At 42.4% G+C, this 25,362-nt stretch overlaps 1 protein-coding gene across 2 annotated transcripts in view; it reads right to left on the bottom strand.

Moving 5' to 3' along the window:
• The window catches only part of AUH (AU RNA binding methylglutaconyl-CoA hydratase), a 409,285-nt gene that overhangs the window by 300,892 nt on the left and 83,031 nt on the right, over positions 1-25,362 (bottom strand). For both annotated transcript variants that reach the window (XM_069762322.1, XM_069762325.1), the window contains exon 4: positions 11,302-11,388. In XM_069762322.1, the coding sequence (XP_069618423.1) occupies positions 11,302-11,388 (87 nt within the window). The remainder of the gene's footprint in view (positions 1-11,301; positions 11,389-25,362) is intronic.

The raw sequence follows: 25,362 nt of genomic DNA on the forward strand, positions 1-25,362 counted from the left end.
ACAATTGGGACTATTAATGCTAGAAATGTTTAGCACCACCCGCAGTGAGAATTTATTGCTCACTTTTGTCTTGGAAACGAAAAAGTATGCATCATGAGAAAAGGACTAATCCATTTTTCAGAATGTAAAAGAGTGCATTTTATTTTTTATTTCTAAGTCACAATCCATATTCTGAAATTTAGTAAGTTCATTCAGGCCATAATCCTACTATCAGACTCGCACATCATGTATAGAAGACTTTCAGTATTCATTTAATGAAATATTATATTTTATTAAATATACTATTATACAGTTATGCACACACAGCTCAAAAAATAGATATCACTAAATGTGACTACTACTCCCATCAGCCCTACGCCAACTGCCCCTTATAAGGCTGGCGTCACACTGGCGTTTTAAATGGCCGAGCGCAATGTGATTAAAAAAAAAAAAAAAAATCACATTGCACTCGGACCAATGTTAAGCTATGCGGCAGCTCCCAGCAGCCGACTTTTTGTCGGCCGTTTTCCTTGGTCCGAGAAAATCTCTCAGCTCACTCGCACCCATATAAGCCTATGGGTGCGAGTGAGACAGCGCACACCACTCGGATATCATCCGAGTGATGTGCCTTATAAGCGGACCCCAGCAATGGAGGAGATGGAGAAATTCATTTCTCCGCCTCCTCCGCAGCGGTGCTCCGATACTCCCTGTGCGAGAGAATCGGAGCACAGACGCATGACACTTGGCTCCTGCTCTGCTGCGAGCAGGAGCCGAGTGTCATTAGTATATCGCATCCAATGATCTCGCATCGGATGCAATACGCCAGTGTGACGCCGTGAGAGCAGGCGGCGGCTGATGGGAGTATTCATCAGCCGATGCCTGCACTATACATAAATAAATAATAAAGGAAAAAACTGTGTGGGGTCCCCCACATTTTTGACCACCAGCCAAGCTAAAGGGAACAGCTGGGGGCTGGTATTCTCAGGCTGGTAAGGAGCCACGGATATTCCCCACCCCCGAGCCTAAAAATAGCAGCCCCAGAAAAGGTGCATCTATTAGATGGGCCAATGCTGGCACTTTGCCTGGCCATTCCCACTTGCCTTGTGATGATGGCAAGTATGGTTCACATTTGTTGGGTTGATGTCACCGGACAATACAAAGGTGAAATCAAGCCCATGGCTTAGTAATGGAGAGGCGTTTATAAGATGCCTATCCATTACCAATCCTATAGTTATATTATAAATAAACACACAGCCAGAATAAAAGTTCTTTATTTGAAATAAAAAAAAACACTTTTACTATTTTATTTACAAATAAACAACAATTATACTCATCAAACGCCCATTCCATTGAAGCCATCGCCTCCTGTATAAAACAAATAAAAAAACAACCGTATCCCTCACCTGTCCGACGCTCTGTCAGTGATGTCATCGAACTTACCACAGGTCACTAAGGCTGCGTTCCCAGCTGGGGCTCTGAACTGCAGTGACCTCAGCGAGAACACCGATGATGTCACCACTAGTCACGGACCTCGCAGAAGCTTATTCTCCAGTGAATTTCAGCCTGGTCGGTCGCATCTTGCCATTATCCAGATTGAAAACTATTTATCCTAGATATAGATTATGGCATGGGACAGAACGGCAGACACATGAGGGATTTGGTTGCTTATTTTTGTTTCATTTTTGTTTTTTTACAAGAGACCATAGCTTCAATGGAATGGGCATTAAGTATTTTTTATTATTATTTTCTGATTTTTACAGGAGACTATGGCTTCAATTAAATGGGTGTTAAGGGAGTATAATGGTGTTTGTTTTAAAATAGAAAAGGAAAAGTGTTTTTTTTTCCCCATTTCAAATAAAAGGACTTTATTCTGGCTGTGTGTTTGTTTACAGTATAACTATAGGATTAGTAATGGACAGCATCTTATAGATGCCTCTCCATTACTAAGCTGTGGGCTTGATTTCACCTGATAATACAAAGGAGACATCAAACCCACAAATTACAAGTCAAGTGGGAAGAGCCAGGCAAAGCGCCAGAATTGGTGCCTTTTCTGAAGCAGCTGTAGGCTGCTATTTTTAGGCTTGGGAGGTGATGGCCAATATCCATGGCCCTTTACCAGCCACCAGCTGTTTGCTTTAGCTTAGATGGTTGTGAAAAAGGGAGGAGACCCTACACTGTTTTCTTTAATTTATTGGGGACACCTCTAATCTTGATAGCCAACCTTGCAAAAGCTGAAACCGAAAGGTTGTAGCCCGCAGCAGTTAGTTTTGCATGGCTGGTTACAAAAAATGCAGGGGAACCCACAGAGTTTTTTTTTTATTGTTTACTTAGAGCGCAGGCTGATGAATGATCCCATCAGCCGCCTACTCTCGCTGTAACTAGTGACAGCAGGTGTAGGCTGATGGGAGTAATGATCTTATCACCAGTCAGAGCTGCTGGTGTTTCTCGTGCTGTCAAGAAGATGACAGTGTGAGAAATACCCAGTAATCGGGGGCTAGAACCCGAACAGTAACATGGGCTTCCTGGTGAAGTCTGCATTCCGCATCTGTGTCTCAACAGTGGCTGTTCATTATGGACCCCGAACTTTACACTTCTGGTTCGCCCATCTCTACTCACTGATGAGGCGGTTGAGGGATCTCCTCCCAGACCTGGATTAAAGCATCACTCAATTCCTGGAAAGTCTGTGGTGCAAAATGACATTGGTCTATGGAACATTGACAAGATGTCCCAGATGTGCTCGATTAGATTAAGGTCTGGGAAACAGACAGGCCAGTCCATAGCATCAATCCCTTCATCATGCTGCACACTTCAGCCACATGAGGCCTAGCATTTTTATGCATCAGAAGGAATCCAGGCCCCACTGCACCTGCATAATGTCTCACATTGGGTCTGAGAATCTCATCCCGGTTCCAAATGGCAGTTAGGGTACCTCTTGCTAGCACATGGAGGACTGTGCGGCCCTCCAAAGAAATGCCTCCCCACACCATTACTGACCCTCTGTCAAACTGGTCATGCTGGAGGATGTTGCAAGCAGCAGAATGCTCTCGACGGTGTCTCCAGACTCTGTCACGTTTGTCACATGTGCTCACTGTGCACCTGCTATGATCCGTTAAAGACCACAGAGCGCCAATGTCGAATCTGACAATCTTGGTGTTCACTGACAAATTCCAATCGCCCTGAAGAGTGTAGGGCTGTAAGCACAACACCCACTTGAGGATGTCGGGCCCTCATACTACCCATATGGAGTCTGCTTCTGAAAGTATGAGTAAGCACAGATTAAAGTGGCCTGCTGTAGCTCATTTTAAAGGCTCTGGCACGGCTTCTCCTGTTCCTACTTGAACAAAGAAGGAGGTAGCAGTCCTGCTGTTAGGTTGTTGCCCTCCTACAACCCCCTCCACATCTCCTAGTGTACTGACCTGTCTCCCTTTATCTGCTCCATGCTCTAGATACTGTTGTACAGTACAGTGTGTGTGTGTGTGTGTGTGTGTGTGTGTGTGTATGTGTATATGTATGTGTGTGAATATATATATATATATATATATATATATATATATATATATATATATATATATATATATATATATATATATATATACACAGTGCAGACCAAAAGTTTAGACACACCTCATTTAAAGGTTTTTCAGTATTTACATGACTATGAAAATTGTACATTGAAGGCATCAAAGCTATGAATTAACACATGTGGAATTATATACTTAACAGAAAAGTGTGAAACAACTTTCCGAAAAATTGGAAAAACTTTGAAAGCTCTTGAAGCTCATCAAGAGAATGCCAAGAGTGTGCAGAGCAGTCATCAAAGCAAAAGGTGGCTACTTTGAAGAACCTAGAATATAAGACATATTTTCAGTAGAAAATGAAGTTACATGCTGATTCAACTTCAGTGGAAATGCCTCAAGACAAGGAAATTATGTGCAGTAGTGTGTGTGGCCTCCATGTCCCTGTATGACCTCCCTACAATGCCTGGGCATGCTCCTGATGAGGCGGCGTATGGTCTCCTGAGGGATCTCCTCCCAGACCTGAACAAAAGCATCTGCCAACTCCTGAACAGTCTGTGGTGCAACGTAACGTTGGTGGATGGTGCGGGACATGATGTTCCAGATGTGTTCAATCAGATTCAGGTCTAGGGAATGGGCGGGCCAGTCCATAGCTTCAATGCCTTCATCTTGCAGGAACTGCTGACACACTCCAACCACATGAGGTCTGGCATTGTCCTGCATTGGAGGAACCCAGGGCCAAGCGCACCAGCATATGGTCTCACAAGGGATCTGAGGATCTCATCTCGGTACCGAATGGCAGTCAGGCTACCTCTGGAGAGCACATGGAGGGCTGTGCGGCCCTCCAAAGAAATGCCACTACACAATATTACTGACCCACTGCCAAAGCGGTCATGCTGAAGGATGTTGCAGGCAGATCGCTCTCCACAGCGTCTCCAGACTCTGTCACGTCTGTCACATGTGCTCAGTGTGAACCTGCTTTCATCCGTGAAGAGCACAGGGCGCCAGTGGCGAATTTGCCAATCCTGGTGTTCTGTGGCAAATGCCAAGCGTCCTGCACGGTGTTGGGCTGTGTGCACAACCCCCAATCTGTGGACGTCAGGCACTCAGACCATCCTCATGGAGTCGGTTTCTAACCACTTGTGCAGACATGCACATTTGTGGCCTGCTGGAGGTCATTTTGCAGGGCTCTGGCAGTGCTCTTCCTGTTCTTCCTGTCACAAAGGCTGAGGTAGTGATCCTGCTGCTGGGTTGTTTCCCCCCTACAGCCCCCTCCACCTCTCCTGGTGTACTGGCCTGTCTCCTAATAGCGCCTCCGGCCTCTGGACACTACGCTGACAGACACAGCAAACCTTCTTGCCACAGCCCGCATTGATGTGCCATCCTGGATGAGCTGCACTACCTGAGCCACTTTTGTGGGTTGTAGAGTCCGTCTCAGGCTACCACGAGTATGAAAGCAAAACCAACATTCAAAAGTGACCAAAACATCAGCCAGAAACCATTGGTACAGAGATGTGGTCTGTGGTCCCCACCTGCAGAACCACTCCATTATTGAGTCTGTCTGGATAATTGTCAATTTCCATCTGTTGTCTATTCCACTTGCACAACATCACGTGAAATTGATTATCAAACAGTGTTGCTTCCTAAGTGGACTTTTCACAGACGTTTGATTTATGTGGAGTTATATTCTGTTTAAGTGTTCCCTTTATTTTTTTGAGCAGGGTGTTTTTTTTTTGTCCTTTCTCATTATCAGCTCCTCTGCCAGTGGCCTGGGAGTTTGAGAGTTCTGCACAGGATCTTCGTTGTTCCCAGCATTGCTCTTTTCTGGACAGAGTTCAGAAGTTGCTCCTGGGATATGTTGTAGCCATTTTTCCAACTTAGGACACGTCTTTTGAACGCAAGTGGTTTGATATGTGTTCATTGAACGGTGCGGAATCACTGCTTCCAATATATTGGACTGGTGATATTTATCTTGCGGAGACTGAGCGTCGCATGTGCATCTTCACAGAGGCGACCATGCACGCATAGTGGAAATGGGATTTCTTGAAATCCCATCCACTATGCTGTAGCACCTGGCTACTGCGGGTTGAACTCTGCGCATGTACGCAGCGTCCAACCTGCAGCGTTTACTGACCATGGGAACATACCCTTAGGGGTCACTGCTCCAAGTACTCCTATCACCAAGGGAATCACTGTTGCCTTCACCTTCCACATCTTCTCCAGTTCTCCTTTGAGGCCCTGGTATTTCTCCAGTTTCTCATATTTCTTTTTTGATGTTGCGGTCACTTGGCACTGCCACATCTATTATCATTGCTGTCTTCTGATCCTTGTCTACTATCACAATGTCTGGTTGGTTAACCAACACCTGCTTATCCGTCTGGATCGTGAAGTCCACAGGATTTAAGCCCTTTCATTCTCCACCCCTTTTTCTGGGGTCTCCCACCTGGACTTAGCCAACATGCTGTGCAGATGTTCCTGTGTACAATTCCGGGTACTTGGTTGCGGCATTCGGTATACGCTGTACCTGCTTGCATTTTGCCTCCTGCCACTAGGGGTCAAATTGTTTCTGAGGTTTCTTTGCATAGTCTGCACCTTGGGTCTTGTCTTGTGTGGTAGATTCCTGCTTCTATGGATCGGGTGCTTAGTGATTGCTCTTTTGCGGCTATGATTAGTGCCTCTATGCTGTCTCGAATTCCAGCTTTTTCCAGCCATTGGTAGGATTTCTCCATGTCAGCAACCTCCTTTATCTGTCGATGGTACATCCCATGCAGCGGCTTCTCTTGCCATGTTGCTTCATAGTCCTGTTCTTCCTTCCAAACCTGTTGTTGTTGCTACCTTAAGCTCTCTCAGCATCTCATCTTTTGGTGCCATTCTTCTGATGTATTCCTGGATACTCCTTGTTTCTTCCGTCTTGGTGGCATGGATGCTTATCGAGCCTCGACTACCCTCCTTTCTGTTGGTATACAATCTTTGGGTGTTAGACTTAGGGTGGAGACCTCCATGCATTGTGAGGAGCATTCGGGCGTTCATATCTGCAGCTTCCATCTCCTCTTTTAGCCAGCATATTGATGGCACAGATTTTATTCTTCCCATTGAGCTGGCTCTTCAGGACCCGTCTTACCCTTTGATGGCATTTAGATGTTGTGCTTTCCTTGCCTCCTCATGTTTACCGTATCTCTGTGGGATACCAAGGTACTTGTAGCATGTCTGTACATTGGCTATGTGCCCTGCTGGTAATTCCACTCCATCAGTCTTGACAACCTTGCCTCTCTATTACCAACCGGCCGCACTTCTCCAGTCCAAAGGACATCCCGATGTCTTTGCTGTAGATCCTTGTCAGGTGGATCAGTGAATGGATGTCTCATTTGTTTTTCACATTCAGCTTGATGTCGTCCATGTAGAGGAGGTGGCTGATGGTGCTTCCACTCTTGAACTTGTATCCATAGCCAGACTCTGTAATTATCTGACTGAGCGGGTTCAAGCCTAAGCAGAACAGCAATGGGGACAGTGCATCATCTTTGTATATGCCGAATTTGATGCTCACTTGTGCTAGTTGTCTTCCATTGTTGTTCTCAATAGCCCCATTGAGTTTCTGAGGAAGGTTCTTAATTTCCTGTTGACACTGTAGAGAGCCAAGATTCATGTGTGTGGCAGAGTCATAGGCTTTCCTGTAGTCAATACAGGCTGTGCTGAGATTTGTCTGTCTGGATCTTGAGTCTTGAGCGACTGCTCTATCTGCTAGTAGCTGGTGTTTAGAGCCTCTGGTGTTGGTCCCAATGCCTTTATGAGCTGGATTCATGTACTGGCTCATAAGGTTCTGTAGCTTGGTGGCTATGATGCCTGACAGGAGTTTCCATGTTGTTGTAAGGCAAGTTGTTGTTGTGTTAGCCAAGCTGGATGGTGGCCTGCTTCTAGCAGTTGGTTCATCTGCTTTGCCATGCGTTCATGTACCGCTGTTAATTTCATTAGCCAGCAGGTGTGGATCATGTGTGGGCTAGGCATAACATATATATCTCTGGCAAAAATTAAGAGACCATCACATCAAAGCATGCCAAAACACATGAAAGCTGTGATGAAAATCATGGTTATTCCACAAAATATTGATTTCTGAACTCTTCCGGAGTTAAAACATTAGTATTGTTGTTTCTAAATAATTATGAACTTGTTTTCTTTGCATTATTTGAGGTCTGAAAGTGCGTTTTTTTTTTTATTTTGACCATTTTGACCATTTTTCTTTGTCAGAAAAAAAAAAATATAAAATTTATTGCTTGGAAATTCCGAGACATGTCAGAAGTTTTATATATATATATATATATATATATATATATACATGTCAGAAGTTTTATATATATATATATATATATATATATATATATATATATATATATATATATATATATATATATATATATATATATATATAGCGGGGTAAGATGAAGTACAGTTAGGTAAGAGCTGGGTACAGGCGAGACCAAAGGAGCATTGCGAAGGGGAAGACACAAAGGAAGCAGGACAGGGCAGAGACACCAGACTAACAGAGTGCGGAGAGGACACTGGGAGGGCTGGACTGGACGAGGAGGCTAGGAAGCCTGGGAGAGACAGAGAAGCCGAACTGGCTGGACAGAGTGGAGACTCAAAACAGGCAGTGCAAAGACAAAAGGTGGACCTGAGTCACAGAAGCACAAATGACAGACAGGCAAGGAGCAGAGGAAGGAATCGCCTTATATACATGGAGTGCTGGAGGACTTCCGGGTCACGGTCCTCCAGGATCACAGAGAGGAAATACAGAGCCCCTGTAAATCAGAAAGAGGAAGTGCTGGAGCGAGCGGTGCGCATGCGCACCCGACGAGAGCCAGAGAGCGGAGAAGAATGAAGGAGAGGACGCGCCTGCAGGAGGAGCACGCCGCAGCGGGTAAGTATGAGCAAAAGGAGTGGCCGTGACATTTTGGGTCGCAATGTAGTGCCCAGTGTCAGAAAGTTGGGTTTGCATCCTAAGTCATGGTCTTCCAGCAGGACAATGACCTCAAACATACTTCAAGAAGCACCCAGAAATGGATGGAAAAGTGCTGGAGAGTTCTGAAGAGGCCAGCAATGAGTCTGAATCTAAATCCAATTGAACACATGTGGAGAGATCTTATAATTGCCATTGGGAGAAGACACCCTTCAAATATGAGAGACCTGGAGCAGTTTGCAAAAGAGTGGTCAAAAATTCCAGTTGAGAGTTGTAAAGAAGCTTGTTGGTGGCTATAGTAAGCGACTGATTGCAGTTATTTATTCCAAAGGGTGTGCAACCAAATATTAAGTGGAGTGTGCCAACAATTTTGTCAGGCAAATTTTGGGGGTTTTGTGTGAAATTTGCTTTTTTTTGTTTTTATTTTTTGTGTTGTTCCAATACACACAAAAGAAATAAACATGTATATAACAAAACATATGTAATTACAATGATTTTCTGGGAGAATTACATTATTTTCTGGAATAATTTTAAAAGTGCCAATACTTTCGGTCATGAGGGTAGGTATACACACACACACACCGATAAATGTAATGAAAGAAAGCAGGCAACACTTAAAAATGAAAAACTAACAAAAGTCCAATGAAAATTTTAAAAGCATTATGTGCAGAAGGCAAAGTTTCGGATCCACAGAGCCTGTCTCTCGCTCACTCTCTTACATTCTCATTTGATTGTAGCAGGCAGAATGTTTACGGTCGTTCTAAACCTACGCCACAGTCTCAAGTCTTTTGCAACCTCTAACAGGTTCTCTCCAGGATTGCCCTGTATTTAGCTCCTTTCAGGTTCCCATCAACTCCGAAAAGCTTTCCTGTCCTTGCTGAAGAAAAGCATCTCCATCATGCTGCCACCTCCCTGTTTGATTATGAGGTTGATGTTTTCATCAATGTTCATTTTCCGCCCCATATAGCGTTTTGCATTTAACCCAAAAAGTTCTACTTTGGTTTTCTTCCACATGCTCGCTGTGTCCCCTACATGACTTTGCAAATTGCAAACGGAAATTCTTATGGCTGCTTTCCGAAATGGTATTCTTCTTGTCAATTTTCCATAAAGGCCAGATTTGTGGAGCATAAGACGTATGAGCATTTGACTGGGCCTTTTAACCTGGACAACTATTGCATCACACTGCTCAGAATGGCCAGCGGCTCTCGACCCGATCGTGACAGCTGCATACAAATACATGATGTCACTCTCTGGTCAGGGGAGCTACCGGCCAGTCTGAGCTGCACGCCAATAGTTGTTCTGTGAACAGATTCTCCCATCTGAGCTGTAGATCTCTGCAGCTCCTCTAGAGTGACTATAGGCCTCTTGGCTGCTTCTCTAGTTAGTGCTCTCCTTCTTTGGCATGGGAGCTTAGGTGGACAACCAGGTCTTGGTAGGGTTGCAGCTGTGCCATATTCTTACCATGTATATTATACACAACAGCAACGACTAGAGATCAGACAATGTATTTGAAAATAATTGAATTCTATTAGAATATTACAATAATCACCAAAATGCATTTTTTTTGTAATTTGGTTCTGCGTGGACGAAATCAGAATAACAGCTGCTACACCATCAGAGGGTTAAAAAAAAACCAAACCTTATACTGTCGCCTGTTCGATCCTCGTTGCATCATCTTATCGCTGCTAAGTGTAGAATCCCTGCCATTACCTCATGTGATCTTGTACAAAACCATCCCAGGTCTCAAAGGAAGAAGTCACAGGTCAAGGAATTCAGACGAGTGTCAATGATAAAACGATGCGGGTGACTGAGCTTTTTTTTTTTTTCATTTACATCTTCAGTTTATTATGCTTTTGGGTCTGCAAAGACCCCGAAGGATAAAAAGGGAAATTCAGTTTAGCTGAGAATCTATTTTCTGCAATCAAATTTCCTTCAAAAACATTGATAAAATAGGTTGAACTCATATCAGTGTTTTCAGAAATATGCAGTTCAGCTCAAACACCATTCAATGTATTTACTCCAAAGAACTGATCTAAAGAAAATCTTTCATCGGATTCACCCAGTTCAACCTGTGGGCAGTGTGAATCAGAGCCCGGCTGAACGATTCAAATCAGTATATTTTTCTATGAAGCATGAATCCGTTGACAGATTGCCGTCAAATACATTCATACATCTGCTCCATGGGATGTAGTGTATTGGCTGGCAGGTTAACCGCTTAGCCAATCAAAGTGGAAAAAGTATTAGCAATTTTGCCTTGAAGTTAAATAGATTCTATATACTAGTACACTACATTTGGTAAATTGAGGATGTTTATCAAAATTGCTGCAAGAGAAAAGTGGAATAGTAACCAACCGACGTGATTAGCTCTGTCTTTCATTTTCAAAAGGTGGTTTTGAACGAGATCTGAAGTTTAACTGGCTGTTATGAGAATCTCCTGTACATTTCCTCTGCGTCTGTTTTGATAACTGTTGCCTGTTATTTATAGGAGTTTTTCAGGGCTGAACATAAAATATGGACAGTGTCAGGACTTCCCTGTTAGTCAGCCCATGAGCACAATTTACTTTTTATTATAGCACACAGGATTCAGCAATCTGTAATGCCCTAGATTGACTGCAGAAGTTTAGTTTCAGCCAGAAAACCCCTTTAAACTGAATAATCCATAAAACATGGACATATTTAAGATTTGCCCATTTGTCGCAGGTAGGTAGCAAATGTTTAATTTTCATTTGTTGACTACAGATCAGATAGGCATAATAATATACCGTACACTAAAGTGTACACTTCCACTGCTCTTGCCTATTTTGTTCTTTTATATTTTCTCTAGAAATAAGTATAAATAATGTGGAAGATACTTACCAAATTCATTCATCAATGCCCTCGCTTTTGAAACAAATGGTCCCACTTCACTCGGGTGCATTTTTGCCCTTTCCTTTAAATCTGCTCCTATAAGAAAATATATTAACAATAAAAATGCAATCTTTAGGATAAAAAAATGTAGTAGAATAGAAATAATGGACTGCGTGTCACTTGTATCACACATCAAACTTTCTCTAATAATCACAACCATCAGACAAACACGAATGTGGACACCCACACAAACCAATATGCTGAGGAAAAAAAAAGGAAACAACACAAAAGAGTCTCTGATATATTGCTAGCCTTATATGCTTAAGAACCCATACACCAACAAGAACAGATGTGAGCTAAAAAAATTGAAAAAAGCTATTAAAATTAACAATATCAAATACAAACACATGAAAAATGATGCCCCCCAAAATAAAGAATCATAATTAGACACCCCCAGCAACAGGCAGAGGTAATTACAGTAGCCAATGTTATACACACCAAAAAGGCCAGGCATATTGGGGGTTAAAGTAGTACAATATCATACAAGTATATACTCAGATGGGAAGCAAGGTGCCTCATTGTTTACCAAGGTGGCTCAGTGGTTAACACGGTTGCTTTGTAAGTGAGTAGCGTCGTCATCTCTGCCTGCTGTTCCTCTTCCCCAGCAAAGATTCTGACTTGCCGCCGCAGCCCCTGTTTCCCACTTCGGCTACTGTCGGGGGTGCATGCACTGCATGCAGATTCCTGGGCACTGTGCTTAGGGCGTGCATGCAATCCGGTCCTCTTAAAGGGACAACACACGTAGTTACAGATTCCAGAAAGTTATTAAACTTTGACAGTGGTTTATTCTATACGTTTCAAAAAATTTTGCAACCTCTTCTTCAGGAAATACCACATGGAACATACATAGGTGGAGCATTAAATACACACAGATTTTAAAAAATCAAGCGCCATGCAGTCAGATGACAGTCAGATGACATGTCAAAGTTCATGGTTAGCAGACAGTATGCTATTTGCATAAAAGGTCATAGTAAAAGATAGAATATGTTTTATATTAGCATGTCTATTTTAAACACCAGGAGAAAAAGGGGAAAAAAACAAAAACAGATATATACTGAGCAAGAAAAGCACATCTCTGACTAACTCCAAAAGATATGCCTCAACTTCCTCAAGATCCGCCGCCAGACACTTGGACCCCTCGGCTATGCTAACAAGTTCCTGGAAGCGTATCCAATGTGGAAGAGACACATGATGAAATAAACCATTAGTTAAAAAATTAAATTGTATGGATCTAAATTTTAATCAATTAAAAATAAATGTTTTATTAATAAAAAAAAATTATTTTATTTAAAATCTTTAGTCCGACTTTTTATTCCTATTTAATGATGAATTGGAATAAAGGAAAGGAAGGAAATCACTCATCTGCCAAAGCTCAGTGGCAGAGTGGGAAAGATGATGTGCACCACACCTGCAAGATTGCATGCACCCTCAGAATCGCATCGCAGGATGGGGCACACAGCACTTCTCCAAATGACATGTTCTATGTGGTATTTCCTGAAGAGGAGGTTGCAAAAAACCTTGAAACGCGTAGAATAAACCACTGTCGAACTTTATTAACTTTCTGGAATCTCATCATTTGGGCAGCGTGGACGAAATCTACGTATTCCTTTGCAGAGTTCTGTTTTATGCAGTCGGTGACCGACTTGTGGATCTGCGGCAGCTCTTATCTACACATTGAATATTTAATACCAGGTGAGCAGTTTTTTGTCAAACCGCTTATTCAATTTGTGGGATAAGACCCTATTTTGCGCTTCTGTCTCCCTCTTTCCTCACATATCCAGCCAATGACTGGGAGACGCTCATTATTTAAGGCAACTCCACCTGAAGGGAGGTGCCTGTGCAAGGTTGCAAGTTTGTTACTAAACACCCTTGTTAGTTCTTAGGACCCAGTGATCATATTCCTGCATACCTGCCTATTAGCCCGCCTGTCTAACAGGCGGTCCAGCCTGCACCTGCCAGTGCTCATCTCTATGCCAGCCGGTCATCTGCACATCAGCCGGTCCTGTCTGCATCCATGGTTCCCATGTTTACAGTGCCTGCCTGCATCTACTGTACCTTCCTTTGGGCCGTCCCAGCTACCTGTCCCTAGGGGCGTCAGCTGTCATCTAGCCAAGGTCAATCCTAGTGTAGCACCTGGTTCACCTCCTTTGTCTCTTTTTAGATCACATGCTGCTGTGTATCTGAGGTCAGATTTTGTGATGCTCCTAGTAACATCCCTCCAAGCTTTCCTTGGTCCCCGACACAGTGGATCCACCACCTATCCCATTAAACTGAGGTCATGGGTTCAAATCCCACCAAGGACAACATCTACAAAGCATGTGTATGTTCTCCCCATTTTTTGTGGGTTTCTTCCCACACTTCAAAAGACATACTGATAGGGAATTTAGATTGTGAGCCTCAATGGAGACTATATGATGGCGCAATATATGCAAGTATAATAATAGAGATGCAGTTTGTAAGGTGGGCACAATTACGTAATTTACAGTAAAAGACATTACAGAGAAAAGCAAAGATAATTATGTTTTGATCAAGTACATCTTGACCTGTACATACCCAAAACTATATGTAGATATATAATATGCTCAGATTACCTATACCATAGATAAAGAAAAAAAACAAAAATATATTCTTCAAAAATAACTTCTTAAAGCTGATGTTTCACTAGATTACTGTTTTACTATAACTACATATACAACGGTGTGCCCCAATATCAGTGAAGCAAAGGGAATTGGAGGAGGGGCTCACTTTAAATCCAGTGAAAGGTCCTGTTTAAAAAAGTATCCTATATGTTATTTCAATTACCAGTAAGAGTTTTCTACCGTAACTACTAAAACATGAAGTTATGCACAACAACAATTTCTTAGTTTTAGTATATTTCTCTAGATTTGGAAGATTGGGCAAATATACATTTATTTTTAATCATTTTATTTGAAGTTCCCAGAGATTTCTAACAACATTTAAGTCTAAAGAGCTTGAGGGTCATTCAATCATACTCAGCTTCTTTAATGTATTTTACAGATAGTTTTTCAACCACTTATCAGGCCCTGTTTTTTTCTGACAATCTCCTAAGGTTTGAAGTCATTTTAAGTCAGGCAAAGAAAAGTTTCTAAAAATATCTTCTGCAATAAATAAAGAATTTCCTGTATTAATAACAAATAACCCTGAAATGCAGCAAAATGTCACATACCAACTTACCCTTATTGTTTGCTCCAAAAGACCAAAACCTCATTGTTGACTACTGAAGACATCATGTTTAGCTCAATGAAGAGCCCAACGGCTACATAGCTAAAAAGACCTTATGGGTGCCTACCATTTGACTTCGGCATCTTGCCTTGCTTATTCTTAATTCGCTAATGTTTGGATATAATCTGGTTATAGGGGTTTAAAATAAATTTGCATAAGTGTATTGGTCAACTCTCATATGCTTTTCAAAAATATTGAATTAAAAAAAAAAAAAAATGATATCACTGTACTAATAGCAATTTGTTTCATTTTTGCTTTTAAATGTTATCATTAATTTGACAATCTAGTATCTGGTGGAAACCATAACCAAAATCTCCAAACCGATCACCTACAACAAGACTTCCCAATCTATTCCATCAGGAACCACAATGACTTAAAAGTCCATTGAAGTGCCAAGTGAGACAAAAACCATGCCCACATGCGGCAGGTGGGGTTTTTAAAGGGACATGGTCACCTGAATTTGGAGGGAACAATCTTTAGCCATGGAGGCGGGGTTTTTGGGTGTTTGATTCACCCTTTCCTTACCTTGCCTTGCACAGGTGTGTCCTATGGAGGACAGAGAATGAACTTCAATCCAATATTGCAGCCAGCATGCAGCCAGCGGGTAAGGAAAGGGTGAATCAAACACCCAAAAACCCCGCCTCCATGGCTAAAGATTGTTCCCTCCAAATTCAGGTGACAGTGTCCCTTTAAATAGTGTTAATTTTCTGCATGCCATTACCTGTAGCATTTTTACGGTGCAATACCGCATGTCCATCAAGATCACTAGTAATGTATGCATGATTTTAGGGGGAAAAGGTCAGTCTGTTACTAGTAAAACTTTGTGTCGATTTGGAATCGCAACAAGTCGGATCATTATTTTATATTGCAAAAAAAGCAAAATAAATGTAATGCCAATTATTGACTTAAAATAATTTACTGAAAATAATTTCAACATTTAAATATTAAAACCCCTTTCTGACCTCGGACGGGATAGTACGTCCGAGGTCAGAAGCCCCACTTTGATGCGGGCTCTGGCGGTGAGCCCGCACCAAAGCCGGGACATGTCAGCTGTTTTGAACAGCTGACATGTGCCCGTAATAGGCGCGGGCAGAATCGCGATCTGCCCGCACCTATTAACTAGTTAAATGCCGCTGTCAAACGCAGACAGCGGCATTTAACTACCGCATCCGGCCGGGCGGCCGGAAATGACGGCATCGCCGAGCCCGTCACATGATCGGAGGTCGGCGATGCTTCTCCATTGTAACCATAGAGGTCCTTAAGACCTCTATGGTTACTGATCGCCGGTATCTGTGAGTGCCACCCTGTAGTCGGCGCTCACAGCACACCTGATTTTCTGCTACATAGCAGCGAACATAAGATCGCTGCTATGTAGCAGAGCCGATCGCGTTGTGCCTGCTTCTAGCCTCCCATGGAGGCTATTGAAGCATGGCAAGAGTAAAAAAAAAAAAGTGAAAAAAAAAATATATATAAAAGTTTAAATCACCCCCCTTTCGCCCCAATCAAAATAAATCAGTTAAAAAAACAATCAAATCTACACATATTTGGTATCACCGCGTTCAGAATCGCCCGATCTATCAATTAAAAAAAAAGCATTAACCTGACCGCTGAACGGCATAGCGAGAAAAATTCGAAACGCCAGAATTACGTTTTTTTGGTCGCCGTGACGTTGCATTAAAATGCAATAACGGGCGATCAAAAGAACGTATCTGCACCAAAATGCTATCATTAAAAACGTCATCTCGGCACGCAAAAAATAAGCCCTCACCCGACCCCAGATCATGAAAAATGGAGACGCTACGAGTATCGGAAAATGGCACAAATTTTTTTTTTTTTTTTAGCAAAGTTTGGAATTTTTTTTCACCACTTAGGTAATAAAAAACCTAGTTATGTTAGGGGTCTATGAACTTGTACTGACCTGGAGAGTCACAATGGTAGATCAGTTTTAGCATTTAGTGAACCTAGCAAAAAAGCCAAACAAAAAACAAGTGTGGGACTGCACTTTTTTGCAATTTCACCGCACTTGGAATATTTTTCCCGTTTTCTAGTACACGACATGCTAAAACCAATGATGTCGTTCAAAAGTACAACTCGTGCCGCAAAAAATAAGCCCTCACATGGCCAAATTGACGGAAAAATAAAAAAGTTATGGCTCTGGGAAGAGGGGAGTGAAAAATGAACACGGAAAAACGAAAAATCCCAAGGTCATGAAGGGGTTAAAGGGATTCTATCATAATAATAATATAAATTACATCTGGTTTGTAGAAGAAATAATTTTAGCCCACATTTCAGGGTTGTTTTTTTTAATTTTTATGTGCTACACATTCCAATTTTCACATTAGCCACTAAAAAGACACAAGAGGCTGACACATCTAGCCTCCTGAAGCTCACTTGTCAGTTTTAAAGTAGACTGACAAGATGTCATCGCTAGTGGTGGGCATGGGCAAACTCGAACAGTAAGGTTTGGGGTTCTTACCAAACACCGAGTAATCGGGCACAGACCCTGAACATAGTCTTCTCCAGGAAGTCTGTGTCACTGTTCAGATTTGGCACCCCGAACATTTGGTGTTTCCCATATTGTCATTTGCATCTGGGGTAATATTTGTGGGGTTGTATGTCACCTTTGTATTGTCAGGCGACAGCAAGCCAGCGGTTGGTAATCTCCCGGTACTCATGGTGATCTCACTGAGGTCACCGCAGTTTATCGTCCAGGCTCACAGTGAAACACCTGTGAAAACACAGCCTCCATGACGTCACCACTAGTCTCTGAGGCTGCACTCGCAGCAGCTCATTTTCCCATGGTTTACAGCGTGGACGGCCACATCATGACACCGTCCAGGTTGTAGACCACATTACTGCAGATACAGATTACGGCGTGGGACATCCTCACTTCGGCCAGGTGAGGAATTTGGTTGCTTATTATTTTCTGGGTTGTTTATTTATTTATTTATTTTTTACAGGTGGCAGGCTTCAGTCGAATGGGTGTAAAGTGAGTATAACTGCTATTTAAAAGAAAAAAAAATTGTAAAACAGGATGTGGACTTTTATTTCAAATAAAGGACTTTATTCTGGGTGTTTTTATTTACAATATGACTATGAAGTTAGTAATGGAGAGGTGTCTTTTAGACGCCTCTCCATTACTAACCGCTGGGCTTGAGGTCAGCTGACTAAACAAAGGTGACATCAACCACTCAACTATTAACCCCTTAATCCCATATGACGTACTATCCCGTCAAGGTGACCTGGGATTTAATGCCCAGTGACGGGATAGTACGTCATACGCGATCGGCGGCGCTCACGAGGGGAGCGCGGCCGATCACGGCCGGGTGTCAGCTGACTATCGCAGCTGACATCCGGCACTATGTGCCCCGGCACAGTAACCCCCGGCACACCGCGATCAAACATGATCGCAGTGTGCCGGCGGTATAGGGAAGCATCGCGCAGGGAGGGGGCTCCCTGCGGGCTTCCCTGAGACGATCGGTACAAGGCGAAATGCTCACCTTATACCGAGCGTCTCCTCCCTGCAGGCCCTGGATAAAAAATGGCCGTGGGGCTACTTCCGGGTCCTGCAGGGATTACTTTCGGGTCCAGAGCAGGCACTGTTACCAAGAGGCAGAGCACACCGGATCGCTGATCTGACACAGTGCTCTGCAAAGTGTCAGATCAGCGATCTGTCACTATACAGTGACGTCCCCCCTGGGACAAAGTAAAAAAAAAAATGTTTAGATGTGTAAAAAAAAAAAAATTCCTAAATAAAGAAGAAAAAAAAACATTGTTCCCATAAATACATTTCTTTATCTAAATAAAAAAAAATAAAAGTACATATATTTAGTATCGACGCATCCATAACTACCTGACCTATAAAACTGTCCCACTAGTTAACCCCTTCAGTGAACACCGTAAAAAAACGCTTTATAATCATACCGCCGAACAAAAAGTGGAACAACACGCGATCAAAAAGACGGATATAAATAACCATGGTACCGCTGAAAACGTCATCTTGTCCCGCATAAAACGAGCCGCCATACAGCATCATCAGCAAAAAAAAATAAAAGTTACAGTCCTCAGAATAAAGCGATGCAAAAATAATTTTTTCTAGAAAATAATTTTTATCGTATAAAAAGCACCAAAACATAAAAAAATGATATAAATGAGGTATCGCTGTAAACGTACTGACCCGAAGAATAAAACTGATTTATCCATTCTACCAAACGCGGAAAGGTATAAACGCCCTTCCCCCCAAAAAAATAAATTCATGAATAGACGGTTTTTGGTCATTCTGCCTCTCAAAAACCGGAATAAAAAGCGATCAAAAAATGTCACGTGCCCGAAAATGTTACCAATAAAAACGTCAACTCGTCCCGCAAAAAACAAGCCCTCACATGACTCTGTGGACCAAAATATGGAAAAATTATAGGTCCCAAAATGTGGTAATGCAAAAAATATGTTTTGCAATAAAAAGCGTCTTTAGTGTGTGACGGCTGCCAATCATAAAATTCCACTAGAAAACCTGCTAGAAAAGTAAATCAAACCCCCCTTCATCACCCCCTTAGTTAGGGAAACAAAAAAAATTTAAAAAATGTATTTATTTCCATTTTCCCATTATGGCTAGGGTTGGGGCTAGGGTTGGGGCTAAAGTTAGGGTTGGGGCTAAAGTTAGGGTTGGGGTTACATTTACGGATGGGATTAGGGTTAGGGGTGTGGTTAGGGTTATGGTTGGGATTAGGGTTAGGGGTGTGTTGGGGTTATGGTTTCAGTTAGAATTGGGGTTTCCACTGCTTAGACAAGTCAGGGCTCTCCAAACGCAACATGGTGTCCCATCTCAATTCCAGTCAATTTTGCATTGAAAAGTCAAACGGCGCTCCTTCCCTTCCGAGCTCTGCCATGTGCCCAAACAGTGGTTTACCCCCACATGCGGGGTATCGGCGTACTCAGGACAAATTGGACAACAACTATTGGGGTCCAATTTCTCTTGTTACTCCTGGGAAATTGGGGGGGGGGGTTAAAAAATAATTTTTGTGAAAAAAAAATATTTTTATTTTCACGACTCTGCGTTATAAACTGTAGTGAAACACTTGGGGGTTCAAAGCTGTCAAAACACAGCTAGATAAGTTCCTTAGGGGGTCTCCTTTCCAAAATGGTGTCACTTGTGGGGGGTTTCAATGTTTAGGCACATCAGGGGCTCTCCAAACGCAACATGGCGTCCCATCTCAATTCCAGTCAATTTTGCATTGAAAAGTCAAACGGCGCTCCTTCCCTTCCGAGCTCTTCCATGCGCCCAAACAGTGGTTTACCCCCACATGTGGGGTATCGGTGTACTCAGAACAAATGGCACAACAACTTTTGGGGTACAATTTCTTCTCTTACCCTTGGGAAAATAAAACAAATTGAAACTGAAGTAAATTTTTTGTGAAAAAAAGTTAAATGTTCATTTTTTTTAAAACATTCCAAAAATTCCTGTAAAACACCTGAAGGGTTAATAAACTTCTTGAATGTGGTTTTGAGCACCTTGAGGGGTGCAGTTTTTAGAATGGTGTCACACTTGGGTATTTTCTAACATATAGACCCCTCAAAATGATTTCAAATGTGATGTGGTCCCTAAGAAATATTGGTGTTGTAAAAATGAGAAATTGCTGGTCAACTTTTAACCCTTATAACTCCCTAAGAAAAAAAAATTTTGGTTCCAAAATTGTGCTCATGTAAAATAAACATGTGGGAAATGTTACTTATTAATTATTTGACATGACATAGCTCTTTGATTTAAGGGCATAAAAATTCAAAGTTGGAAAATTGCGAAATTTTCAAAATTTTTGCCAAATTTCTGTTTTTTTTCACAAATAAACGCAAGTTATATCGAAGAAATTTTACCACCATCATGAAGTACAATATGTCATGAGAAAACAATGTCAGAATCGCCAAGATCCGTTGAAGCGTTCCAGAGTTATAACCTCATAAAGGGACAGTGGTCAGAATTGTAAAAATAGGCCCAGTCATTAACGTGCAAATCACCCTTGGGGCTTAAGGGGTTAATCCACTTGCCACCACCACAGGGTAAAGGTACCGTCACACTTGGCGACGCTGCAGCGATACCGACAACGATCCGGATCGCTGCAGCGTCGCTGTTTGGTCGCTGGAGAGCTGTCACACAGACCGCTCTCCAGCGACCAACGATGCCGGTAACCAGGGTAAACATCGGGTAACTAAGCGCAGGGCCGCGCTTAGTAACCCGATGTTTACCCTGGTTACCATCCTAAAAGTAAAAAAAACAAACACTACATACTTACCTACAGCCGTCGGTCCTCCAGCGCTGTGCTCTGCACTCCTCCTGTACTGTCTGTGTGAGCACAGCGGCCGGAAAGCAGAGCTCTGCTTTCCGGCTGACCGACGCTCACAGCCAGTACAGGAGGAGTGCAGAGCACAGCGCTGGAGGACAGACGCTGTAGGTAAGTATGTAGCGTTTGTTTTTTTTTACTTTTAGGATGGTAACCAGGGTAAACATCGGGTTACTAAGCGCGGCCCTGCGCTTAGTTACCCGATGTTTACCCTGGTTACCAGTGAAGACATCGCTGAATCGGTGTCACACACACCGATTCAGCGATGTCTACGGGGAGTTCAGCGACCAAATAAAGTTCTGGACTTTCTTCCCCGACCAGCGACAGCACAGCAGGGGCCTGATCGCTGCTGCCTGTCACACTGGACGATATCGCTAGCGAGGACGCTGCAACGTCACGGATCGCTAGCGATATCGTCTAGTGTGACGGTACCTTAAGTGGGAAGAGCTGAGCAAAAGTGCCAGAATTGGCGCATCTAATACATGTGCCTTTTATGGGGCGGCTGCAGGATGCTATTTTTAGGCTGGGGGTGGGCCATATCCATGGCCCCTTACCAACATGAGAATACCAGACTCCAGCATTTTGCTTTAGCCTGGCTGGTTGTCAAAAATGGGGGGGGGGGGGGGGCCCAAGCCGTTTTCTTTAATTAAAAAACTGATAGCTGAGGGTTTCAGTCGGCAGCTGTCAGCTTTGCCTGCTCTCACTGTTATTAACAACAGGATGTGTAGGCTGATGGGAGTAGTACTCACATCATCAGACACCTCTGTGACCAGCGGTAAACCTTTTACTGCCAATCACAGCTGATGGCTCATGCTGTCATCTGACAGTGAGGGAACCACAGCACTCTGACAGGCAGTATTATTTCCACTGATCAAAGGCAGGGTTTACTGTGCTGTCATGCAGATGACAGAGTGGCAAACAACTTATGTTCGGGCTCCCCACCCATCCGAATGGGGTGTGGGTTTGGGTACTGTTTTGGTACCCGAATCAATCGGTTTTTAAATGTTCATCCAGACCAGAACATTCAGGGGTTCTTCCATCACATAATCAGTATAAGGTGGGTGAACTATTGATCACACTGTAGTACTGCTGGGGCCCAACACCGTATACCTCACATACACTGAACACTCAATAACAAGAAGGTGCATACAATTTGGTCTCTGAGGGGGGAGGCTACCCTTCATTAGTTCATGTCCATTCATTGCAGCTGCCATAAAGCACACACACTATTCGGCATTGTCTACACAACACACAAAAACTGTCAGGATCTCAAGAGGACTACATTGGGAAGAAATCAATTACAGTATTCTTCTATAGGTTCCATTTTACGTTGTGCTTCATGCCACCTCTGATTTTAGCATGCTAATTTAAAATTATTATTGAATTTCAACTTTCTGAACAGCAATGTTTTCATATAAGCCATACCATTTTACTTTGTTGGATATTTTAGCCATTTCCCCCTCCACCCTGTTACTTTTGCATGCCTTATAGGATTATCTCCTTCAGAACAAAAGAACTAGGCATTTTGAAATCCACCAGCTTTTCCTTTCCCCAACATTTGATGTTGTGAACCCCTATACATGCATGCTTTTTGAAGACTCCTGAAAATGTGGTTAAAGAAAAGAAATAATATAAAATAACCAATTCTAAATTTTGTTCATTTGTCTGCTGGTCCAGCACAGACATGTAAGTTGTCTCTATATGTGTTTCTTTATCTGGTAGCAGTGATGGCTTCCCCTGTACCCACACTGCTGCAGCCAATCACTAGCATCAGCAATCATGTGCTATATACAACAGGGATCATACATCATAGCAGCAGCCAAGTACACAGACAAGGCACTGGAGCATCAGCGGATGGTACAAAAGGTAAGTAAAGATTCTTTTGTTATTTTATACTCTTTCCTTTCTTTGGACACATTTTAAGGTTCTCTCTAAGGCCAAGTTCCTACAGTGAGCATTAGGTGCGTTTTTGATGCTTCACATTTTTGGCAGCATTTCTGCACCAATAAGCTAAATTAGATTACTTTCATTTATTTTGTTTTTTTTGTATGCATTTTTGCTTCCTTTTCATATAAATCATGTTTTTAATAACATTTCTTTATTTTGGATACCTCCTGTCACTTAACTTTGATAAAAATTAAAAAATAAAAAAAAAAATCACAGTGGTACTGAGATTTAGAGAGATCTCATACATTGCTGGAACTGTACGACTGTTTTATGTAGAACAAAATTATGCAGCAGGTTAAAAAAAAAAAAAAAGTACCGTACTCATTGTGGTAAAAGAGTGAAGAGTCTACAATTACTTTTATTGAATAATCAAATATATATTGATATATCGTCTCCAGCATTTTAATTAATCAATTGTTATTCCCATTTTCTTAGATGGTTATATTTGCATAGTGCATGTAAAAAGAGGCAACTTTGCAAATAACTTTATTAAAATTTGCCCCCATTGTGGCCATGTGAAGTGCTTGCTCTTTCCTTGTAAACACGATCCTAGGGTTAGCCGGGATTGATGGAGCCCATGGTTAGCTTTCTATCCAGCCAGCTTCAGCCCTTTGTGCTGACGATGCAGTAGCAGCAAAGCCGCCTCCTATGGCAGCATTGGACCGGCAGTGCAATGATACTGCTGGCCTGAGCTGTCACTCAAGCAGGAGTACCGGCCCCAGCAGTCATGTAGTCAGCTGGCTGGGGAGCAGTGCACCCTTTAACATAGAAGATGAAAACAACCTATTAAAATAGATATTGTAGATATTGTGTATTGTCAGTTGCACTTCTATTTACATCCATTCAGAGGAAAAACAGGGTTTTTTTCCCACCGTGTGCTTTGGAGAAGAACTTACATAACTGGAAGCACTTGATAAACTGTACACTGTAAGACGATCCAATTTCACCAGCAAATTAACTGGAAAAAAAGTTTATGTGCTACCTTTTTATAGTGCTCTCAAAAAAATTCATCTAGCAAAAATAAAGCCGAAAAAGGGAGCTTGGAATGTTTCCAGACGATAACCATGGCCGCCAGGCACAGACTCCCAGGGCTTATCGTACTTCTCTTTTTTGAAGTACAAGTAGTAATTCGCAGACAAACCTCATCTATGTGAATATATTATGATCACACAACACTGACGCATTTTTAAATTTTTCCTTTCAGTACTTTCCACTTGAGGGAACATTTCCATAATCACTGCTGAAAAATGGGAATGTGCACCTTAGATAGAAAGCAAATCTGCAATGTCTAACCAAGTAAGCAAAGGCACCGAAATATACTCTTCACTCTACACACGCTTTCCTTGAAAACAAACAGTCCTCGCAGCTACATTTTAGCAGCGTTTGTGCACACGCAGATAGCCTGCTACGTTCACAGAGAATATGTTGAAAATCTAAAGCACTGACGCTGAAATATTTCTAAGATTTTAATGCAACATGAAAAGCTTTAGTTCTGGAGTAAAGCTATGTAGATTATGTGAACTGTTCCAATCCTCTGTATTCTAGAAAGGACTACCTTTATAAATGTGACCAATATGATATAAATGTAATAAAGCAGGGAGAATAATTATCCTGCTTCATTATAGGATGTTGCCTGCTTCTGCTTCTAGGTATTTGATGCAATCTGAAGGCTCTGGACCCAAATACAAAATTGAAGTCCACACCTACCATACGTCATTTCTATTAGCGGTATCCTGTTATGCAGCATAGGAGTCTCCTCAGGCAACTTGGCCCATGTGCAGCTGTAACCTCTGCACTCACTATTAACCCCTTCATGACCTTGGGATTTTTCATTTTTCCGTGTTCGTTTTTCACTTCCCTCCTTCCCAGAGCCATAACTTTTTTATATTTCCGTCAATTTGGCCATGTGAGGGCTTATTTTTTGCGGAACGAGTTGTACTTTTGAACGACATCATTGGTTTTAGCATGTCGTGTACTAGAAAACGGGAAAAAAATTCCAAGTGCGGTGAAATTGCAAAAAAAAGTGCAGTCCCACACTTGTTTTTTGTTTGGCTTTTTTGCTAGGTTCACTAAGGCGACGTCCACACTAGCGTTTCCCGTTTTGCGTCGTGTTTGCGTCGGGCAACGCAGCGGCGACGCATGCGTCATGCGCCCCTATATTTAACATGGGGGACGCATGCGTCTTTTTGTGCTGCGTTGTGCGACGCAGGCGTCTTTTTTGCCGCAAGCGTCGGACCAAGAAAATGCAACAAGTTGCATTTTTCTTGCGTCCAAATTTCGGCAAAAAACGACGCATGCGTCGCAAAACGCAGCGTTTTTGCGTGCGTTTTGCCGCGTTTTTGCGTGCATTGTGCGTTGCGTCGCCGACGCAGCGGCGCACAACGCTAGTGTGAACGTAGCCTAAATGCTAAAACTGACCTGCCATTATGATTCTCCAGGTCAGTACGAGTTCAAGGACACCTAACAATGTCTAGGTTATTTTTTATCT

This window comes from Ranitomeya imitator, chromosome 1, assembly GCF_032444005.1.
Source record: "Ranitomeya imitator isolate aRanImi1 chromosome 1, aRanImi1.pri, whole genome shotgun sequence".
NCBI lineage: Eukaryota > Metazoa > Chordata > Amphibia > Anura > Dendrobatidae > Ranitomeya > Ranitomeya imitator.